Source organism: Gorilla gorilla, chromosome 7 (assembly GCF_029281585.2).
Source record: "Gorilla gorilla gorilla isolate KB3781 chromosome 7, NHGRI_mGorGor1-v2.1_pri, whole genome shotgun sequence".
Classification (NCBI taxonomy): domain Eukaryota; kingdom Metazoa; phylum Chordata; class Mammalia; order Primates; family Hominidae; genus Gorilla; species Gorilla gorilla.
In genome coordinates this window covers 51565540-51583986 of record NC_073231.2, presented here as the reverse complement: position 1 = coordinate 51583986, position 18447 = coordinate 51565540, and the positions used below count along the sequence as shown (strand labels likewise).

The following is an 18447-nucleotide window of genomic DNA, read 5'->3' as shown; positions in this document are numbered from 1 at the left end:
TGTATTCCTAGCTACTTGCTACTTGGGAGGCTGAGGCAAGAGGATCACCTGAGCCGGGGAGGTCCATGCTGCAGTGAGCTGTGATTGCACCAGGGCACTCCAGCCTGGATGACAAGAGTAAGACCCTGCCTCAAAATAAATAAATAAATAAACAAACAAATAAATAAATAAATATTGAAAGACAAGCTAGATTAAGATGAGGAAGGATTCAGGCAGAATAAATACCCTCAATTTTTACTCTCTTCCATTCCTTCCTTCTTAGCTGAGGCTCCTTATGGCAAAACCTACATATAAGGAGAGGGTTTGGGAATTCTGTTGATATAGACCACAAACTTCAGTCTCCTGAAGCAAAGAACTTAGTATTAAAGACAGAAATTATATCTGGCAGAAAAATAGAAGATATCTGGCACAAGGCAGATGCCTGCCTCATTGAATTTCAGGCTTGCATTTTTTTTCTGATATGTAGGTTTAAGTTTTAAATGTTTCCTTTAAGTCCAGCTTTGTTTTCATCCTGCATTTATTTTGTTGAAAGAACAAGCTCTGTATGGATGGTTTAAATCATTTGAAATGTGTTGAGACTTCCTTAATGATCCAGTAAATGACCAGCTTTGGCCAAATGTTTAGAACCACCAAGTTCTAGGAAAACAATGGTAAAATGTATTTTGCTGTTGTTAGGTGGAGTTTTCTTTATGTGTCCATTAGGTAGAGGTGGCTGATTGTGTTGTTCAAATATTCTGTCTTCTTACTGTATGTTTTGGGGGGTGTTGTTTTATCAGTTAGCAAGAGCTGTGTGTCAACACCTCCTGCTATGACTACGGATTTAACTGTTTCTCTTTGTATGAATTCCTGCTTTATAAATTTTGGTGCTATATTATTAGTTTTATATAAATTTAGAAGTGTATCTTCCTGGTGAATTGAACTTTTTATTATTAGGAGATATTTCCTTGTATCCCTAGCAATTAATTCTGCATTAAATTCCACATTCTATGACATTGGTACCCCAGCTTTTTAAAAATTGGTTTGTATGGTATATGATTTTTATTCTCTAACTTTTCATTATTTCTGTAATCACATATATCAGACAATTCTCTTCAAAAACAACATGTAGTTAGGCTATTTGTTTAATCAATTCTAGCAGTCCTTTCTGTTTAACTCATTTAGTCTACTTGTGCGTAGTGTAATTATTATTATACTTATTTTTGAATTTACTATATTACCAACTTACTTTATACTTTATATTTTATTTTCTCCACTATATTATGTTTTCATTTTCCTTCTTTCTTGCCTTTTTTGGGATAATTTTTTTGTTATTGCTCTTTTATTCTATTTTAGCTTGAAGGTTATACACTCTTAAGATTCTTTCGATAGCTGTTCTTGAGATTGCAACAATGTATTGTTTAATGTAGAAAAGTTTCATGTCAATTGGTCCTTTTATATTTTAGCTTTGTAAAACTTAAAAAATGTTTAGCTTTGTATCTCTTCATCCCGAATTTTATAGGAGTATTGGCATGTATTTAAATCCCCTATATATTTTAAAACACCATAAGGCTTCATTATTATTTTTAAATATTGCCAATATCCATTCATATTTTCCCAGTTTTATTCTGTTTGTCACTATTCCTTTTTTTCAATATCTCTGAAATTCCATATTGGATCACCTTTCTTCTGCCTAAATAAAAAAAAAATTTGTTTTAGTTTGTAATTACTGGTGGTGAATTATCTTTGCCTGAAATTTCTCAATTTCTCCTTTTAAAGGATATTTTCACTGAGTATAAAAATCAAGAAAGTTTTTTTTTCTTTCAGCACGTCAAAGATATCATTTTTTCTTTGTGTTGAGAAGATAAAATGATATCTGTCATTTTATTTTCACCTGTAGATTATTACTACTAATAATATTTTTAGTCACCTGTTAGATTATTACGTCTTCAAATGTTAACATTTTCCATTTGTCTTTTATTTTTGCAGCAGTTTTATCGTGGTGTGCCTACATGTTATTAAGCTCAGTTTAATCCTAGGTTCTTTGTATTAGACTTGGATGAGCAAAGTGCTTCTAAATCTATCGTTTTTATATGTTTGGTAGCTGTGGATTGTGCCTTGTTCTCTTTTGAGTCTTGTTTTGGTTCCTTTTCCATTCAGCTATTGCTGCCTAACAAATCACCCCAAACCTTAGTGGTCTAAAACAATAATCACTCATTTAGTACATATATCTGCAATTTGGGTGGGGCTCAACAAGGAGGCTTATGCCTTTTCCATGATGTGTCAGCTGCAGTGATTTACCTAGGGCTGGAGATACACTTGCAAGATGGTTAACTCTCATGTCTAGTGAATTGGTGGTTACTGTTGGCTGAGAGTTTATTCAAGGCTGCAGGCCAAAGACCTTGATTTCTCTCCTATAGACATTTCCTCATGCACCTCTCCATGAAATATTTGGACTTTTTCACATTATTGTAGCTAGATTATAAGAATAAAGACAGGAAGTGGAAAAGTCCTGTTCCTTAAGTCCTAAGCTTGGAAACTCACAGCACCACTTCTGCTATCTTTGTTTGGTCAAGCAGTTGTAGGTAATACAGTCAAGGTCAACGGACATGGTTCTACCACTTGGGAAAACAAAAGAATTTGAAGACTATGTTTTAAAATCACCAAAGCCTTCAATTACACATATGCTAGACATTCTAACTATATGCAAAATAATTCCCCTTACTTCCTGCTCACATATTTTCATCCATTTAACTCTGAGTATAATTCTGAATAAATGTAGTTTGTTTCTCTCTATAAATGCTATCAAATCTGCTGTTTAATATATACATTGACTTGTAGTTTTTTTATATTTTGGCATTTTTATTTGGTTCATTTGTAGTTTCTACTTCTTTCTAAAATTCTAGATATTATCTTTAATTTTCTTATTAAGCATATTTATTTTAAAATCCATGTTTGATAAGTTCATTATGTGATTCCTGTGGGTGTTTCTATTCTTTGTTGCTTTTTCTTGGCTTTAGAACACATGGCCTTGTCATCATGTGTGTCTGCTTATTTTTGATTAAATGTTGAGCATTATATATGATATGTTGCAAAGATAATTTGAGGCCTAGGATGATGTTATCTTCTTCTAGAGAGTATTTTATCTTGCTTCTAGCAGAGGTGCAGGGAAACTAACAATCTGAGATTATTTGAATTAAATAAAAAATCAAAAAGATTTTAAGTTGGGCTTTATTCCTTGAGAGGGCTGGTATATTTCCATCTTACCCTTACTCCTCCAGTGTGGCCTTTCAGCCTAGAAGCTTAAAACCTAGGGAATTTATTTGGGTCACATTTCTCAGTAAGATTACAACTACACTTTTTTTTCCCCTTTAGCCTGGGAGGATTTTACAACCCTTCTTTAGGGTCTCAGCCTCTCAGGAGTCTCTCTGGAATTGGTAGATACCTTTAGAGGAAGCATGTCTCCAAATTCTATGCTCATTTCTTTTTATTTCTTCATTATCTGGGATATTGGCCATTTAATACTTTACTGCTTTGATAGATGTTTGGTGCCTTCACACAGGTTTTTAAAAAATATTTTATCCAGCTATTCTATGCACTTTCAGTGAAATGCTTTATCCAAATAATTTATCCTGCTGTTACTGGGTAGGGATTTTTACACTCTAATATAGTTCAATAAATTTGGGCAGAACCATTAAATATTCAGATTATTGCATTTTGTTTTCATGGAGTAAGAAAATATTTACTTTCTAATGGTTTTTATTTTTGCCAAACATAGTATGTGCTTGATAAATATTAGTTCTAAGTTTTTACTTTTAAGTATGTACCATGTAAAATGGTTTCTATTTATGAAAAGAGCGCCAATGCAATCAGCCTGCTGTATCTACTGGGTTTTGCATCTGCAGATTCAACCAACCGTAGATCAAAAAAATATATATATATAAAAAGAAATAATAAAAAAACATTTGCATAACATTTATACTGTATTAGTTATTATAAGTAATGTAGAGATTATTTAAAATATATGAGAGAATATGCATAGGTTATTTGCAAATACTGTGCCATTTTTTATGAGGGACTTGAGCATTTTTTATTAGGGACTGTGCCATTTTTTATAAGGGACTTGGATTTTAATATCCACAGGGGTCTTGGAACCCATAGGACAACTATATTTAGTTTATCTGCTCTCCTACAAGGACTTCAGTCTTTTGCTTATTATTAGGTTTCTATTTACTTTTACTGATGTAATTATTGACATAATATTCTTACTCCTTTATATAGTTTTGTTGCCAGCCACTTAAGTGTTCACTGTAATTTACTAATGATTCACCCTTTTTTGTGAGCATACACATCTGCCACTTAACTTTCTCAGTGGGAGGCTCATTTCCTTTTTCTGGAGGCTATCATGAAGTGGAAAAAAACCTGGAAGTCAGAAGACTCAGCTAAGGTCTTGCTTCTTCCCGGTGGTCCCAGACTAGTAAATTGCAGAGAAAGGGCTTGCACTCAAGTGCATCTACAGTTGTCCAATTGTCAGATTTTAACTATAAGGGATATACTAACTACATGATAGTAAAGGCAAATGCTCTCCTCTAGGGTTCTCTGCTAAATACTTTCTGCATTTTACTTACTAACTAGAAATGATTTCTCTTTTCACCTGTAAAACTAGAGCTCATTTTTCTGTGTCTCTGAATTATTCTATGGCTTCTACATTCAATTTATGCCTCTGATACAATTTAGCACTACAGGGGAAAGGTTTTATAGTCCTAATTTGGGGCAAAAAGAGTGACCTCTCTATTAGATGAGTTCATAGGTGATATATTTGTCTTATGCAATGCTCTTAGGTGCTCTCCCAAGCTGGAGGAAAGGGTTTTGGAGCCAGCCATGGTGTTGCATGCCTGTGGTCCCAGCTACTGAGAGGCTGAGGCAAGAGCCCAGGAGTTGGAGTCCAGCTTGAACAATTTAGCAAGTGAGACTCCAAAACAAAAAAGAACCCATTACTCAGGATTTTCATCATGTAAATATTTCATGCTCCTAAATGGGGGACCCAGTGCTATACCATCATTAATCCCAACCTACCTCCTTTTTCCTCCACTTCAGACTTAAGTGAAGAAAACCAATGAATAAACTATTCCCTCCAGCAGATGTTATACTGTATTTCCATTGTTTGAGCTAGTGTAGAAGTTGACTGGCATGGTCTCATTGGAGGTAGTCTGAGGATAGATATGGTGGCTGAAGAAACTACTTGTGTAGGCATAATAAAGATGGCATGTGAAGATTAAAAAGAAGAGCTCTAAGCACAGAGCTCCAAAAGTGTGACATAATACTTTTTTCTTACTGAGTTAGCATATATTTTAATGGAGAGCTAATTGAATAATAAATTGAGAAAAGTGACACTAGCCTAATGTCAATCTTTGGGGATCTTTGGGGTATTGCTTCACCAGCTGGAAACCTCTGTGGCCAGTGGCATCTTTGCCTAGTTTTGCTTGAGCCTGCTGGTCTCATCCTGCCTGCTTGGCCTGGCAGGCTGTGCTTGGCTTGTGCTACCCTCCCAGATCCCATGCCTGCCAAGGGCAAGCCAGGCACAGAGTAGTAAGGGGTGCATGAGTGAGCGGGCACAGGGTCTGGCTACTACACACAGCCAGGCATGCTGGCTGCGGCAGGGCAGGCAGCCCCAGGCGCCAGCACCGACATTGTCTCCTCTGAGGCTGCGGCTGGACTAGGCATGCTGCAAGCAGCTTCTGCTGCTGGCAGTGAAGAATGTGGTGGTGCCTGTAATCTTGGAGATGCCAGGAACCACAGAGCCCGAAAGAGGGTGTCAAAGCCCTGGCTCAGGGAGCTCCTACTTCTGGGGTCCCTGAAGGGCCACCGCTCTTCTCTCCTTCTCTCTTCTCTCCTTCTTGTAGCCCGCAAGGTGGTGAGTGAGGGGCATGTTTCAACCCTGTTTGTGTTAAAGCTCTTTCAGTCCCGCTATTTGGGGGATTTCAAGTTCTTGTCCTCCATCCAGGAAGAATGAGGTACGCATACAACTGGAGGGTGAGTAAGGTCAAGAAGTGCTTTATGGAGTGCCAGGATAGCTCTCCAGAGACTCCAACTGGGTAGCTCCTCTCTATAGGCAGGTCATCCTGACATCTGCTCAGCTCTCACCTGAGAGGAGACCCACAGTGGGTAGCTCCTCTCCACAAACAGGTGGTCCCAACATTTGACCAAGTCTGGCTGAGTCCAGGTTTTTATGGGCTTCAGAAGGGAGGAAGTGTGTACTGACTGGTCCATGCGTGCGCCTAGGAGAAGCATCATAAGTTCTCACTCTGGTCTGCAGAACTGGCAGCCCAGCCCCCAGGCTTCAGTCCATCCACAGCTTGAAGGTAGGGCTTTACTGGGGACCCACCACTTTCTGCCCTGGAGCCTGTCTACCTCCTGCCACCATCAACCTGCCATTCATGGTGCCCATGGTTCCCAGGTTGTTTGTGCCATAAGGCGCCTGTAGGCCTGCTCTGAGCTGCCCTCAGTACCCCCTCGACACTTCTCCCGTGCTTGTTGGTGCTCAAAGTCTGGAGGGGGCTGAGGCAGCAGGGGGCTGACATGTCAGCTCTGCCCCAAGTGCATGCACACCCAGCTGGGTTGTGACAGTGCCTGAACTGAGTCACAACTTTGCTCTGAGATCGGAGTGGGCATCAGGAGTGGGGGAGAGGCCAGGCAGCGGGAGCAGTCACTTCCGAGCCTGCAGGGGCAGGTGATCTTCCTGGGCCCCCAAGAGCACAAGGATGCCTGGGTCCAAAGCCATGACTGAACAGCTGCACCTGTGCCCTTTGGGCGGGGCTCCCACCCTGCCAACTCAGACGCAGGCAGCTTCCACCTTTTCCCAGCTCCCACTGGCTCCATGGAGTGCACATCCCTGGCCACGCCTCCCCTGCTACAGCTGGTGTCTTCGCAGCAGCCGCTCCAGATGGTCCGCTGCTGCAATCACTAACATTAAATAGATCCACCAAATCTCTTTTGGAGAGATATTTAGAATCATAGCATTCCATTTCTCCTTAAAGCCTATTATGAGCCATTGACATTTTAAAGCTTATACAGAAACAAATGCATTTCTGAAGGAGGAGGAAATGGGACAGAAGTAACATTTATTAAATTTTGATTGTTATGTGCCTTGTAGTGGTATCTTATTTAATCCCTGTGACAATGTATTGTATGGGTATTATTAATATGATTTTACAAACTCAGATTTGTGAAATATTTTTTCCCAAGAATACAGAATTAGTAAGTGCAATTTAAATTCGAATCTAACCCAAGACCAGATCCTCCACTCCAAAATTTCACTGTGTCCCTAAAAGCTAAATAAACCTTTCAGGGTGGGAGGGATGTGTGTAAAGATAACATCAAGAGAGGAATGATCTCACTCTGCACTGAAAGAGTTTTAACATAAAGAAAACACTATAAAATAAGAAAATAAGGGAAAACAACATATAAAGAAACTGAAGCAGTAATACATTTGAGTAGAAAATCTGCTTTTAATAGAAACTTCAACTTGATTTAGTTATATTTACAGTGTTCCAAATTATTATCTACAAGCAAAGTCATCCAGAAAATGTTTATGATAAACATAAAAATTAGAATTTTGACAGAATAAAATAAATAGCATTTAGTAATTACATTAAGTATGTTTTCAATCCCATGGTAAGCTATTAAAAGTACAACAACTGTTCAAAGCATGCTGCCAAATTACTTCAAAATGACTTGTTTTGAAATGTTGACTAAGTATCTCAAAACTGTATATCATCTTTAGTATAATTAAACATTCTTCAGACCAAAAACATAGCTTTTTCTTGTGTTCTTAGACATAAATTATATGTGACTTTCTCTTCCATATTAGGACACATAGGATTATCCATTTTAAAACTTTAAAATTTTTTTTAAAGTTTCTACCACTTATATAAGGCTTTATAGTTTACACATCACTTCTACCTAATTATAAAAAATTAGCCTATTAAGAAAAGTTTAATCTTAAAATCCCTATTTTTCATTGTAAATGTTCAACATATACTTAACAGATATTTATGTGTTCATAATTTTTTTGCTTAACAAATATTTATTGAATCAACTTCATGAATGAATAAATGAATAAATTTAGTTCAAATTGGTTATGTAACTTTTAAAGATCACTTGAGATGTGGCCACACCTCAGTCTCTATCTTTGTCTTCTGTTTATTCAGGGAGGTCATAACCTCTAGAAACACAGATACATGCATGTAATAAGTGGTTTGTTGATATCTGATAGAAAACAGGATGTGTTTAATGACATGTCATATGTTCAATGTGCTGTTCTTCTGTAGTAATCATAGTTCATCAGAGTTGCAATGAACATGGTGCATCAACATAGAATTCACTTTAATCCCAACACGTGCTTTGTCATGTATTGCCTTAGGTGATTTGTTTTGCTGTTTCTCTCTGAAAAAACTTGTAGCAATGGCATTATCCTCAAGAAGAAATAGTGTTCTAATCCATAATATTATGTTTATTTTCAGAGTTGATGGCCACTCTCTTATTTGTTTTCCCCATCAAAGCTGCTTCATTTCTTACATTCCCACAAGTATAGGAAATAATGGACTTCAAAAGAAAAGGAAGCAGTACCAGGCTGAATGCCTAAGTGATTTCCATGCAAGAAAAGTATTATGTCAAAGGTTATTTCAGAAACTTGAAATCAGATAATTCTGTTTTTGTTTTTTTTTTATTCTCTGTTATCCTTGGCCACCCTCCCTTGCCCCATACTCTAATCAAAATAAAGTCTTCTCCTGCACTTGTACTGTTGAATATTTTCCAGATCTTTGCACCATGCTCTATGGGACTGGAACTTGATTGGCAAATTGATTGTTCTTCAGTGGTATTAAAATAATACTTTATGTGCTTTTTTTTGGTCTTATTTGAAATGGTTTCCTCCTGGAAAACATTGGGTCCCTGTTAGCCTCCTCCAGAGGAAGCTGTTGCTTCTCTCCATTGCCCTGTGCCAAGCACCATGAGATAGCATCAACATTCTACCTGAAATTCCTTTTTTAAGGCTCCTAACATTTGTTGTTGTTCTGTTCTCGTCCTGGTCACTATAGTCTTACCAATCACTTTTCTTCATTCCTGTGAGATGCTTCCATCGGGCTCACTGTTTTCCTCTCTACCACAACTATTTTCATCAGAAAATTTTAACTGCTACTTGGGTGACTTACCCAATATCCTGCCATTATAATTCCTTGCTTCTCAAATCTAGTTATTCTCATAGGCTGTATGATACTTTTTTCTTATCAAATGTGAAATAGCATCCAACTCTAAAGTCTTACATTACTGTAATCTGCTATCTGTCACAAACCTCCTTCCCTTACAATTCCTCATTTTCTACTAAACCTGCACTTCAGTCTTGTTTTGGTACCCAGACACTTGATTACTCATCTATCTCCAAGTATGTAAGACCACAGCTAGCTTCATCCTTCACTCTAAAGTCTGTGCTACACTGAACAGTGATGCTCAAAGTGAAGTTCTCAAACAAGCAGTATCAGCATCAACATCTCTTGGGAATTACTAGAAGCACAGTTTCTTTGGGCTCCATCCCAGATCTACTGAATCAGAAACTCTGATGTTGGAGCCCAGCAACCTGTGTTTTAAAAAGCCCTGTGGCTGATTCTTATACACTCTAAAATTTAAGAACTACTAATACAGAGCATGAATTCAACCACTCGCTTGCCAGCACCTTTAATGTCTTTGGGTGGCAAAGAACACTAGAACAAAAATACATCATTATTTTATTTCAAACCCTTCCATGTATAAGATTTCTAACAATTCACCAAGTTCTCCAGCTGTATCCAGCATCTACCTTCCATATACAACCTCCACCTTCAATCCAAATATTTTTTTGTAGTTCCTATTCATCTAAATTTTAATACTGAAAAATGTTAAATGCCCATTACTTGATACTTCCAAAGGTGTTTTGCTTAGAACCATCCTCTGTGAAGGATTCTGAGCAATGCTAACTTACTCAAAGTGATATATGTAGGAAAGGGTGAAGATAAGATTTCACCCTGATAAACTCAGTTCTAGCTTAATATAAAATCCATGCTTTTTTCCATTTTGCTGCAGAATGTATGAAATGACAACCAAATCAATAAGTCATTTCATTCGAATTGAAGTAGCACTTAACCAATGAATGCTTTATAGGATTTTTAAAAGTGATTGTTCTATAAAAATCTACTATAAAATAACTTTGCTAAATATCAGGTTAAATCATTTTCCTTAGTGTAGGACTTCTAAGAATCTTAAATGTGCTGTTGTATATTTCGATCCTTCAAAAATCAGATATAGTATGATGTTGTCCAAAATTATTTGACCAATGAACCATTTGTTTGTGAATCATCTAGATTAACATCTTGTAGGGCTAGTGTTCCAAGAGATGCTGTGGAAAATTTGGACTTAATCTATTTCCATTCTTTTCAAGACATGTGGAAATGCTTATCTTTCTTATTTCATCTGCTTTCACCCTCTGTTTTATTTTGTCACTCTTTTGAACTAGAATAGTCATGCCCCATTTCCCCACTAGGTACTACTTTTCGCTTCCTTCAAAGATAGTCTTATATTCTTCTGCCTCAGGGCTGGGTTTAGAGGAATCACATTTAGCCTATAATGCTATGAACCAGACAATATAGTGTGTGTGCATATATATGGGTACACACACATATATATACACATATACACATACACAGACACACACACATATATATACTACCTCATGAAATCATATTTCTTGATAATATGGTAGTAATTTATAATTTTGTAGCATCACAATAAGTAGCATGTACCTGTCTGGGGCTGAATAAGCTGTGTTAGGGGAGCAGTCTGCAGAGCAGACCATGGCTTTCCTGCCTAATCCACCTTGGGCATCACAATTATGACCACAATTCATATGGGATCTTCACATAGACTACATACATATCCAGAACACTATCTGGAGGGGCATTTTGCCTTAGATTTTATTGGAAAAATTACCAGAGGTTTAAGTGGAAAATGACTGAATAATGGAATGAAGATATACACACTTCTAAGCAGTTAAAATACAGAATTGCAGCACAGTACATACTATAAATGTAGTTTTGATATTAATTTCAATTAATCTTCACTAGAAATTGGTTAAAGTGCTAGGGAATGGTATTTGATTGATGATTTTTCCTGGCCTGGCATATTATCTCTGTTTCTTTTGTTGTGCAGGTTCCGCTGATCTTCTTCTTTGCGTTCCATGCTCTTCTTGTCCTACACTGGTCTACTCTGGTATGTTTGCTCAGGGCACTTAATATCGATGTCGGGTAATGGCGGGTACCTTCTGAAACTGCTCAGGATTTGTATTAAAAAAGTACGTAGTCCTCATGACCTCTAATGAGAATAGTTTTTTCTCCAAGTATCCTGCATAAGATTATAAGATTTCCTAAGAGTGTGTGTGTGTGTGTGTGTGTGTCTGTGTGTGTTTCTGTGTGTGTGTGTGTGTGTGTGTGTGTGCATGTTCTATAGGTTTTGGAGTTCTCATTTAGTCTGCACTCTCCCTTGCTAAGGTGGGAGGATGGGGATTTTAAACCCTTTCTCCTTGGCAGGAAAAATAATATCTTCTAGATAGATATGAGCTGAAAAACATATTCTCCCACATGCAGGCCATGGACTCTATGATGCTATTATATATCCCCTGCAGTTATAGGATCTCAGAACAGTTTCATGTCCATGAATATGAGGCTACTTTATGAACTGGATACACAAAGATAAAAAATAAATCACTTTGTCATCTCTTAAGTATGTTCCAGAGAAAAGCAAAGGTGTTGAGATTGTCCTTACCACTTATAGAATCACAGAATATCAAACTGGAAAGAACTTAGAACCAGCTACTCCTTCCCTAATTTAATGCTAGCCTTTTCTCTGCAATACCCCTACCAAATGGTCACCCAGACTCTACATAAACACCTTGAGTAATGGGGAGTTTACTGTTACCCTTGTCTGCTCATTTAATTTTGCTCTGCTGTAATTGCTCTTGACTCAATAATTCTGCATTAGGACATTATCTAAATAAATAATTTCTTCAATGTACTATGATATAGCTACCAGAATATTATGTTCATTGCCATACATTTTATAATAAAGCATGAAGAATGTTTTACAAGAAAACACAGAAAGCATGTAAAAAGTAGAAACAACCTAATAACCAAAAAAGAGATTGATTAGAAAAATTATAGCAATCTGTATATTAGAAAGCTATGAATCCATTATGAAGGATGAGATGTATATTAAGGATATAGGTACACAACTATCACGTGGTTCTCTTCCTCAGCCCATCAAGTGTGCTTTGTATGACATACAGGCATACTGCTGTTCCGTTCAAGAGCTCTAACCAAGTAAATCACTCATATGATTCATATTTAAAACCTATAATGGATCAGGAACTACTGTCAGAGAATAGCACAAGTCATTATCATGGGTGATACAGCACCTATCATAGGTTTTCTTATCATGGAACTTACTAAATTGTGGAGAAGAAACACAGTGAACAGCTATTTACAGAAAATGCGCTGATGGTGATTATAGAAGCATGAGGATAAGTATGCATATCAGGAGAGTTCTATCTTAACTAGTAGTCAAAGGGTCAAGAGAAAGTAATGTCTAAGGGTAAGGCCTAAAGGAATGTAAGATGCAGTTGATAAAAGAGTTAGCTGGGGTTAGTTGGAGTAAGTAAAGCATTCCAGATAAATAAAAAGTGTGTGCAAAAACAACCAGACTCTCCCTCTCTTTCTCTTCCTCTCTAACTTTTCTCCCTCTCTTTCGTCAAATAAATATTTCCTAAGCTAATGCCACACACAAAGCATTACTTCAGGTAATGTGAGTAAGATGGAGATTGAAGGTCTTCCTTCAAAATGTTTATGGTCTAATTGGCGAATCAAAAATATTAAATATAACTATGATACAAAGCAGAAAAAACATGTAAAATATTCTAGAAACATGAATATTTTCCCTTGCCATCTGTATTAGTCCATTTTCACACTGCTATAAAGACATACGTGAGACTGGGTAATTTATAAAGAAAAGAGGTTTAAGTGCCTCACAGTTCAGCATGGCTGGGGAGGCCTCAGGAAACTTACAATCATGGCGGAAGGCAAAAGGGAGGCAAGACACCTTCTTCACAAGGCAGCAGGAAGGAGAAATGCCAAGTGAAGGGGGAGGAACCCCTTATAAAACCATCAGATCTTGTGAGACCTCACTATCCTGAGAACAGCATGGGGGAAATCGTACCCATGATTCAATTACCTGCACCTGGTATCTCCCTTGAGATTATGGGGATTGTAATTCAACATGAGATTCGGGTGAGGACACAAAGCCTAACCATATCACCATCTAATGTGATTAGAATTTTATACAGATATCAGAAATTGATATATTGGCTGCAAATATGATTAATAGAGGTAGTATTCTAATGTCAATATCCTTTCAAAAGTTCATTGGAATAGAGGAAAGCATTAAAATCACAGTTTTTCTTTTTAATATGCTATAATGTAAACGTTATTAAGCACATTTTCTTCTGTTTCATTTCTCCTCTGCAGGTTTGTGAAACAGACAGAAGAAGTTGCAAGTGGTCCTTAAAGAAATGCAGTTATTCAAATCCTTATGTATAGTTCTAATTTTATTTACTATGTGTAATCATTTAGAGAATGGTTATTTTTATAATCTCAATAATAAACAAGTACTATCATAGCCAGGGGGTGCCCAAGTATGTAATCAGAGAACACTAATCCTGGCAAAGGATTGTGGGGTGGTCAGGAGGCTGGCTGCCTTTTGACATGGTTAGTGTCCTGGGTTTAGATTACTTTATAAATAGTTATTAAGATTAATATTTGATATATTAAATATTGCCTGATTCTAATAACTTTGCTTAAAATTTTTCTGTATTTTAACTTGTCTAGGGTTTTCTACTTCTTCTATTTTTATAATATTTTCTCATTTTTTAGATTACTAAACATTATACTTATCCACATGTGCCAAGATGTGACATTTAGGTCTCTGCAGAAATTAGCTGTTTGGTATCATCACCTGCCATACATGTTGTGTGCAGCAGTGAGAAGTATATTCTCTACCACTGCTCTTTCTCATGATTATTTTCTCTATTCCTATTAAAATGAATAATTGATATGTTAATTCAGTAAAGCAAATCAATAAGGAATGAAATGCATGGCCCAAAACATAGAAAATGAAAATTGTTTGACCATTTATCCAATTATTGAACCCAATTAAGATGATCCATTTTAAATTTAATATATGCTCGCTTTTGGAATGTGTTATGCATTGATGTTAAGTAAATGGATCTAAGTAAATCTATTGATATCTCTACTGTCTGTTTTATTTTATTTGTCTTAATCTAAGTTTGCTTTCTGGACCTTTAAGACATAAAGTTAAATTACAAAACTATATAACAAGGAACTATATCAGGGAAACAAATGTTGTTAAAGGCCAGAACATGGATAAAGAATAAAAATAATTCAGATTGTATAAATTAAGTCAATTCCCTAAATCAAATAATATAACAATTTTTCTTACATTAACATTTTCTTGTGTATAGAAACTCATGTGACTCATTTTAATAAAATTTTTATGTTTTATAGGTAGAAAAAAGGAAGGTTTAGAAACAGTAAATTTTTTAATCAGAAAGGAGAGAAGGCAAGAGAGTAAGTTTAGGGGACCAGAACATTCTTCTATTTAAAACTCCTTGCCATGAGGAATATTTCTTCGAAATTGTTTAACTGAGGATCCAAATGCTTTTTCTATTAGAAATATTCTTTGTTTAAAATATGTCACTCCTAATGTTTTCATCTGAGCCGCACTTTCCTCCAACCATTGCCTGGTTGGTTTTCATCCTCCTCTTGCTCACTGAGCTTTTCCTGGAAATAGTCACCCTACTAAGTGCCTCATCAGCCTCAAAAATCAGATCCCCCAGGATATCAGAATGTGTATTGCTGAAGGTGCTGTCAAAGATAAAGAAAACCAGACACCAAGGGAAGTGGTAAAGACACATTTTCATTAGTCATAAATTATTGCAATAGAGAAGTAGGTCCAGTGTGAACTGAACTGAACTACGATTTGTGCAGAGGTGGCTAGGCCTTACAGAGGAAGGATGAGGAGCTAGGGACGGGGAACAGCAGGGGCTTGAGCAGAATCAGGGAAGTGGACATTTACAAAATGTGAGAAAGTGGGGTTGGTCCACGTGGAGCTACCTGGGTTTGCAAACTGGCATTTATCAAAGTTAGATTCCTACTCCCCCTCCAAGACTGGGAGATAGGGACCCTATTCAGGTGTTGGCTGGTACAAAACAGTAAATTGTTTTGCAACCCTGAGCTTTCTCAGTCAGGAACTTACGGCGCTGGAGTCATCATCCTAAGGATATGCCCTTGAGCTGTTAGAAACTATGTTAGTATTTGTTCACATCTTTTAAAGTGGGGGACAGGGGTGGATGAAATTGTTTATGCTGACATTTTGTGGTTTTAGGCCAAGGTTGAGGGTTAGTTGAGAAGAGGACTCAGAGGAGCTTGGCTGGTGTTTAGTCAAGGAGAAAATCTTCATCAAGGGCTATGAGGCAGGACACAAACACACACACACACACACACACACACACACACCCCATTATCTGCTCTCTTTTCTTTGTCAATGACTTTAACCATTTCCTCATGGCCAAGGCCAGAGGTCAAGGCCAGTGAACAGCTAAATACCAAATCAGAAAATTTCTCCAGGTTGCTTCCCAGTCTTTTGTTTCAAATGTCACACATGAAACCTGAATCTCTTGGCACCCCTCTTGGCTCCCATTACTCTTTTTGCCTCTTTTGGGTTTCTTAACATAGCTCCAGAGTTACTGCAATGATGAGGCTTGAAAAACCTGCACTAAAAGAGCTTCTCAAAATGCTCCTCAGATTCCATACGTCAGTATCACTGCTGTGAACAGATGGCTTTGGGCCCCATGTTATGCTATGGCCTCCGTGTGTCCCCGGAGCGGGCTGAGGTAACTTCTGACCTTCTGGACATAGAGGCCATCACATTCTAGTAGGGGAAACACACATATGAGCATATAATTTAAATAACATGTTGTAGTGTGCAATGATAAAGACATTTACAGGCCAGACTACTGTGGGAGCATGAAAGAACAGTTGTGAATATATCTGAGACCTGGACTTGGAAGTGGGTAAGTTGTGGGGTGTGTAGGAAATCAAAGAAGTCTTCCTGGAAGAGATGATGCCTCAGCAAGTCCTTTAAAGATGAGACAGAGTCAATGGAGCAATGAAGGTAGGTAGGAAGGTCTTAGTGGGAGCAACAGAATAAACCCAGTACGGATGTCTGAGTGGGCAGAGTGTGCATGGCAATGAGTGCAATAAATGCATGATATTTATTACTAGTGCGAATAGAGTGTGATACGATGTGGTAGTTGATGGGTAGAGAAATGGGCAGGGATTGGGATGAGAAAATTCTCATATGCCACCCTGTAGTCTTCAACACTGGCTGTTCAGCAGAATCCCAAATGCTCAGGCCCCACACTCCGGGACTGAGAATTCAGTTGGACTGAGAGGGATGCCAAGCATCCATATTTATGAAAAAGCTTCTCACTTGGTTCTAATGAATAGCCAAGGATGAGAGCCATAGCTGAAGAGAGCTACTGAAGATTTTCAGCAGGGGAGGGGAGAGTGACACTATTGGATAAACAGTTAGATGAGCTCACCTTGGTAGCTGCAAGTAAAAATGCAGGAGTAGGTGAAACAGGAAGTGGGCAAGCCTAGAAACAGGCAAGCCTGGAAATGGGAAACTAGTTAGGAGCCTATTGCAAGAGTTAACATAAAATGATGAAGGTCTATTTAGGTTTTTATTAGGGCAAACGATAGTAAAGTTCTAATGGTTGTTGGGATATTCCAGAAACAGGGAGCTGATAGAACCAAAATCTATTTAAGGGTGGTTCTTGTGGAATTGTTGCACATAGAAGGGAAGGGTAAGGTAGTTTTCAAGAGTGCCTCTTCGGTCTGTGGCTTGGGACTGGGAGTGGCGGTAAGACAATAGGAAAAAAAGAAAAAAAAGGGAGATTTGGTGCTGGAGATGTTAACTTCCATGTAGGGCTGTTGAGATGGAGCTACCTATAGGACATTTGATCTAAAATGTTCAGCAAATATGGGGGCCAAAGTGCAATGCTGAAGATACAGACATGTCGTTCATATGCATATATGGGTTTGTGAAAATGATGAAATTATGCACATTGCCTGAGGAAAGCCTATGGCTTGAACAGATCTAGCCTCTCTAAGGAATACCTAGGTTTAGAGGTCAGGCAAAAATAAATGGCAGAAAAGAGCCAATAAAAACATCTCCAGAAAAATAGAGAAAAGAGAGGTTGTCACAGCTGGTAAGACAATAGAAAATCATGATTTTATGCTGTTTTCATAGAAATTTTCCCAGTTAGATTCAAATCTCCATCTGACACTATATGCACTATATTCTTCCTAGAACATACTCCCATAAAAAAGTGGCTTGTTCTTCCTTTAGCTGGAAGGCCAAGAAAATACTCACCTTGGATGGAGCCTCTAGGAATGAGACAGGCAGGAACCATAACTATCCTTGTATGATTTCACCACCAGGGTACACCCAGACAGAGAAAAGAGAAAGGTCTTATGAACTGACTATTGCCCTTCATTTCCTTAGAATAAGGGACTATCTCATCCACAGAATGTCAGATCCCCCACCCTGCTTCATATAACACTTATTCAACAAATACTTACTGAACAGCCACTATATGTCTACTATGGTATTAGATTCTGGGGACCCAGCAGTAGTAGGACATACACAGTCCTTGCGTTCATGGAGCTAGGTGGCTAGTGTGGGAACAACACTGACAGTCAGCTACAGTAAATCTTAAGAACAAAAGACAGGATGCTGAGGACCCACACCTGAGGACCATCTAGTCTGCATTGCAGATAAAGAATCTTGGGCTTTGGTTACCCTGTTCAGTCTAAAGAATGAGGTTTATTCAGGTGAAATTCAGGAAGATTGAGGAGAGTTGGGAATAGGTTTGAAGAAAGGAGATGAAGAATATTTTGAGAGAGCAGACTATATCAAGATTCAGTTACATAGATGAGCATGGCATATCAGCTGAAATGAACATTTGAATATGGTTGGAACACAGGGAGATGCACGCTGCTGCCAAATGATGCAGTGAGAAGTTAGTAGCAGCCAAACCATAAAGGCTGTTAAAAGATATATTACATTCAGAGGGTAAGAGAAACACATGGAAGTTTTAAGCAAGTAAATAGCAAGAATTGCATTTTAGAAAGACAATTCTTGGCTCCATGGTGGAAAATGAATTGTAAAGGAACAAAACCAGAGGTAGGGTGAATGGCTAGGACACTCTTGCAGTAATCAATGTTGGAGACACAGAACTGCATAGATAGA

The 18447-nt window shown here is 37.7% G+C and overlaps 1 protein-coding gene across 5 annotated transcripts in view; it reads left to right on the top strand.

Moving 5' to 3' along the window:
* C7H8orf34 (chromosome 7 C8orf34 homolog) overlaps nucleotides 1-14365 on the top strand; it is a 486354-nt gene extending 471989 nt beyond the window's left edge. For 4 of the 5 annotated variants that reach the window (XM_031013951.3, XM_031013950.3, XM_031013949.3 and 1 more), the window contains 2 exons: nucleotides 11215-11274; nucleotides 13581-14365. In XM_031013951.3, the coding sequence (XP_030869811.2) occupies nucleotides 11215-11274; nucleotides 13581-13588 (68 nt within the window). In that variant the 3' untranslated portion in view covers nucleotides 13589-14365. The remainder of the gene's footprint in view (nucleotides 1-11214; nucleotides 11275-13580) is intronic. The other variant, XM_063709229.1, reaches the window with a different exon arrangement.
* Nucleotides 14366-18447: the final 4082 nt, after the last annotated feature.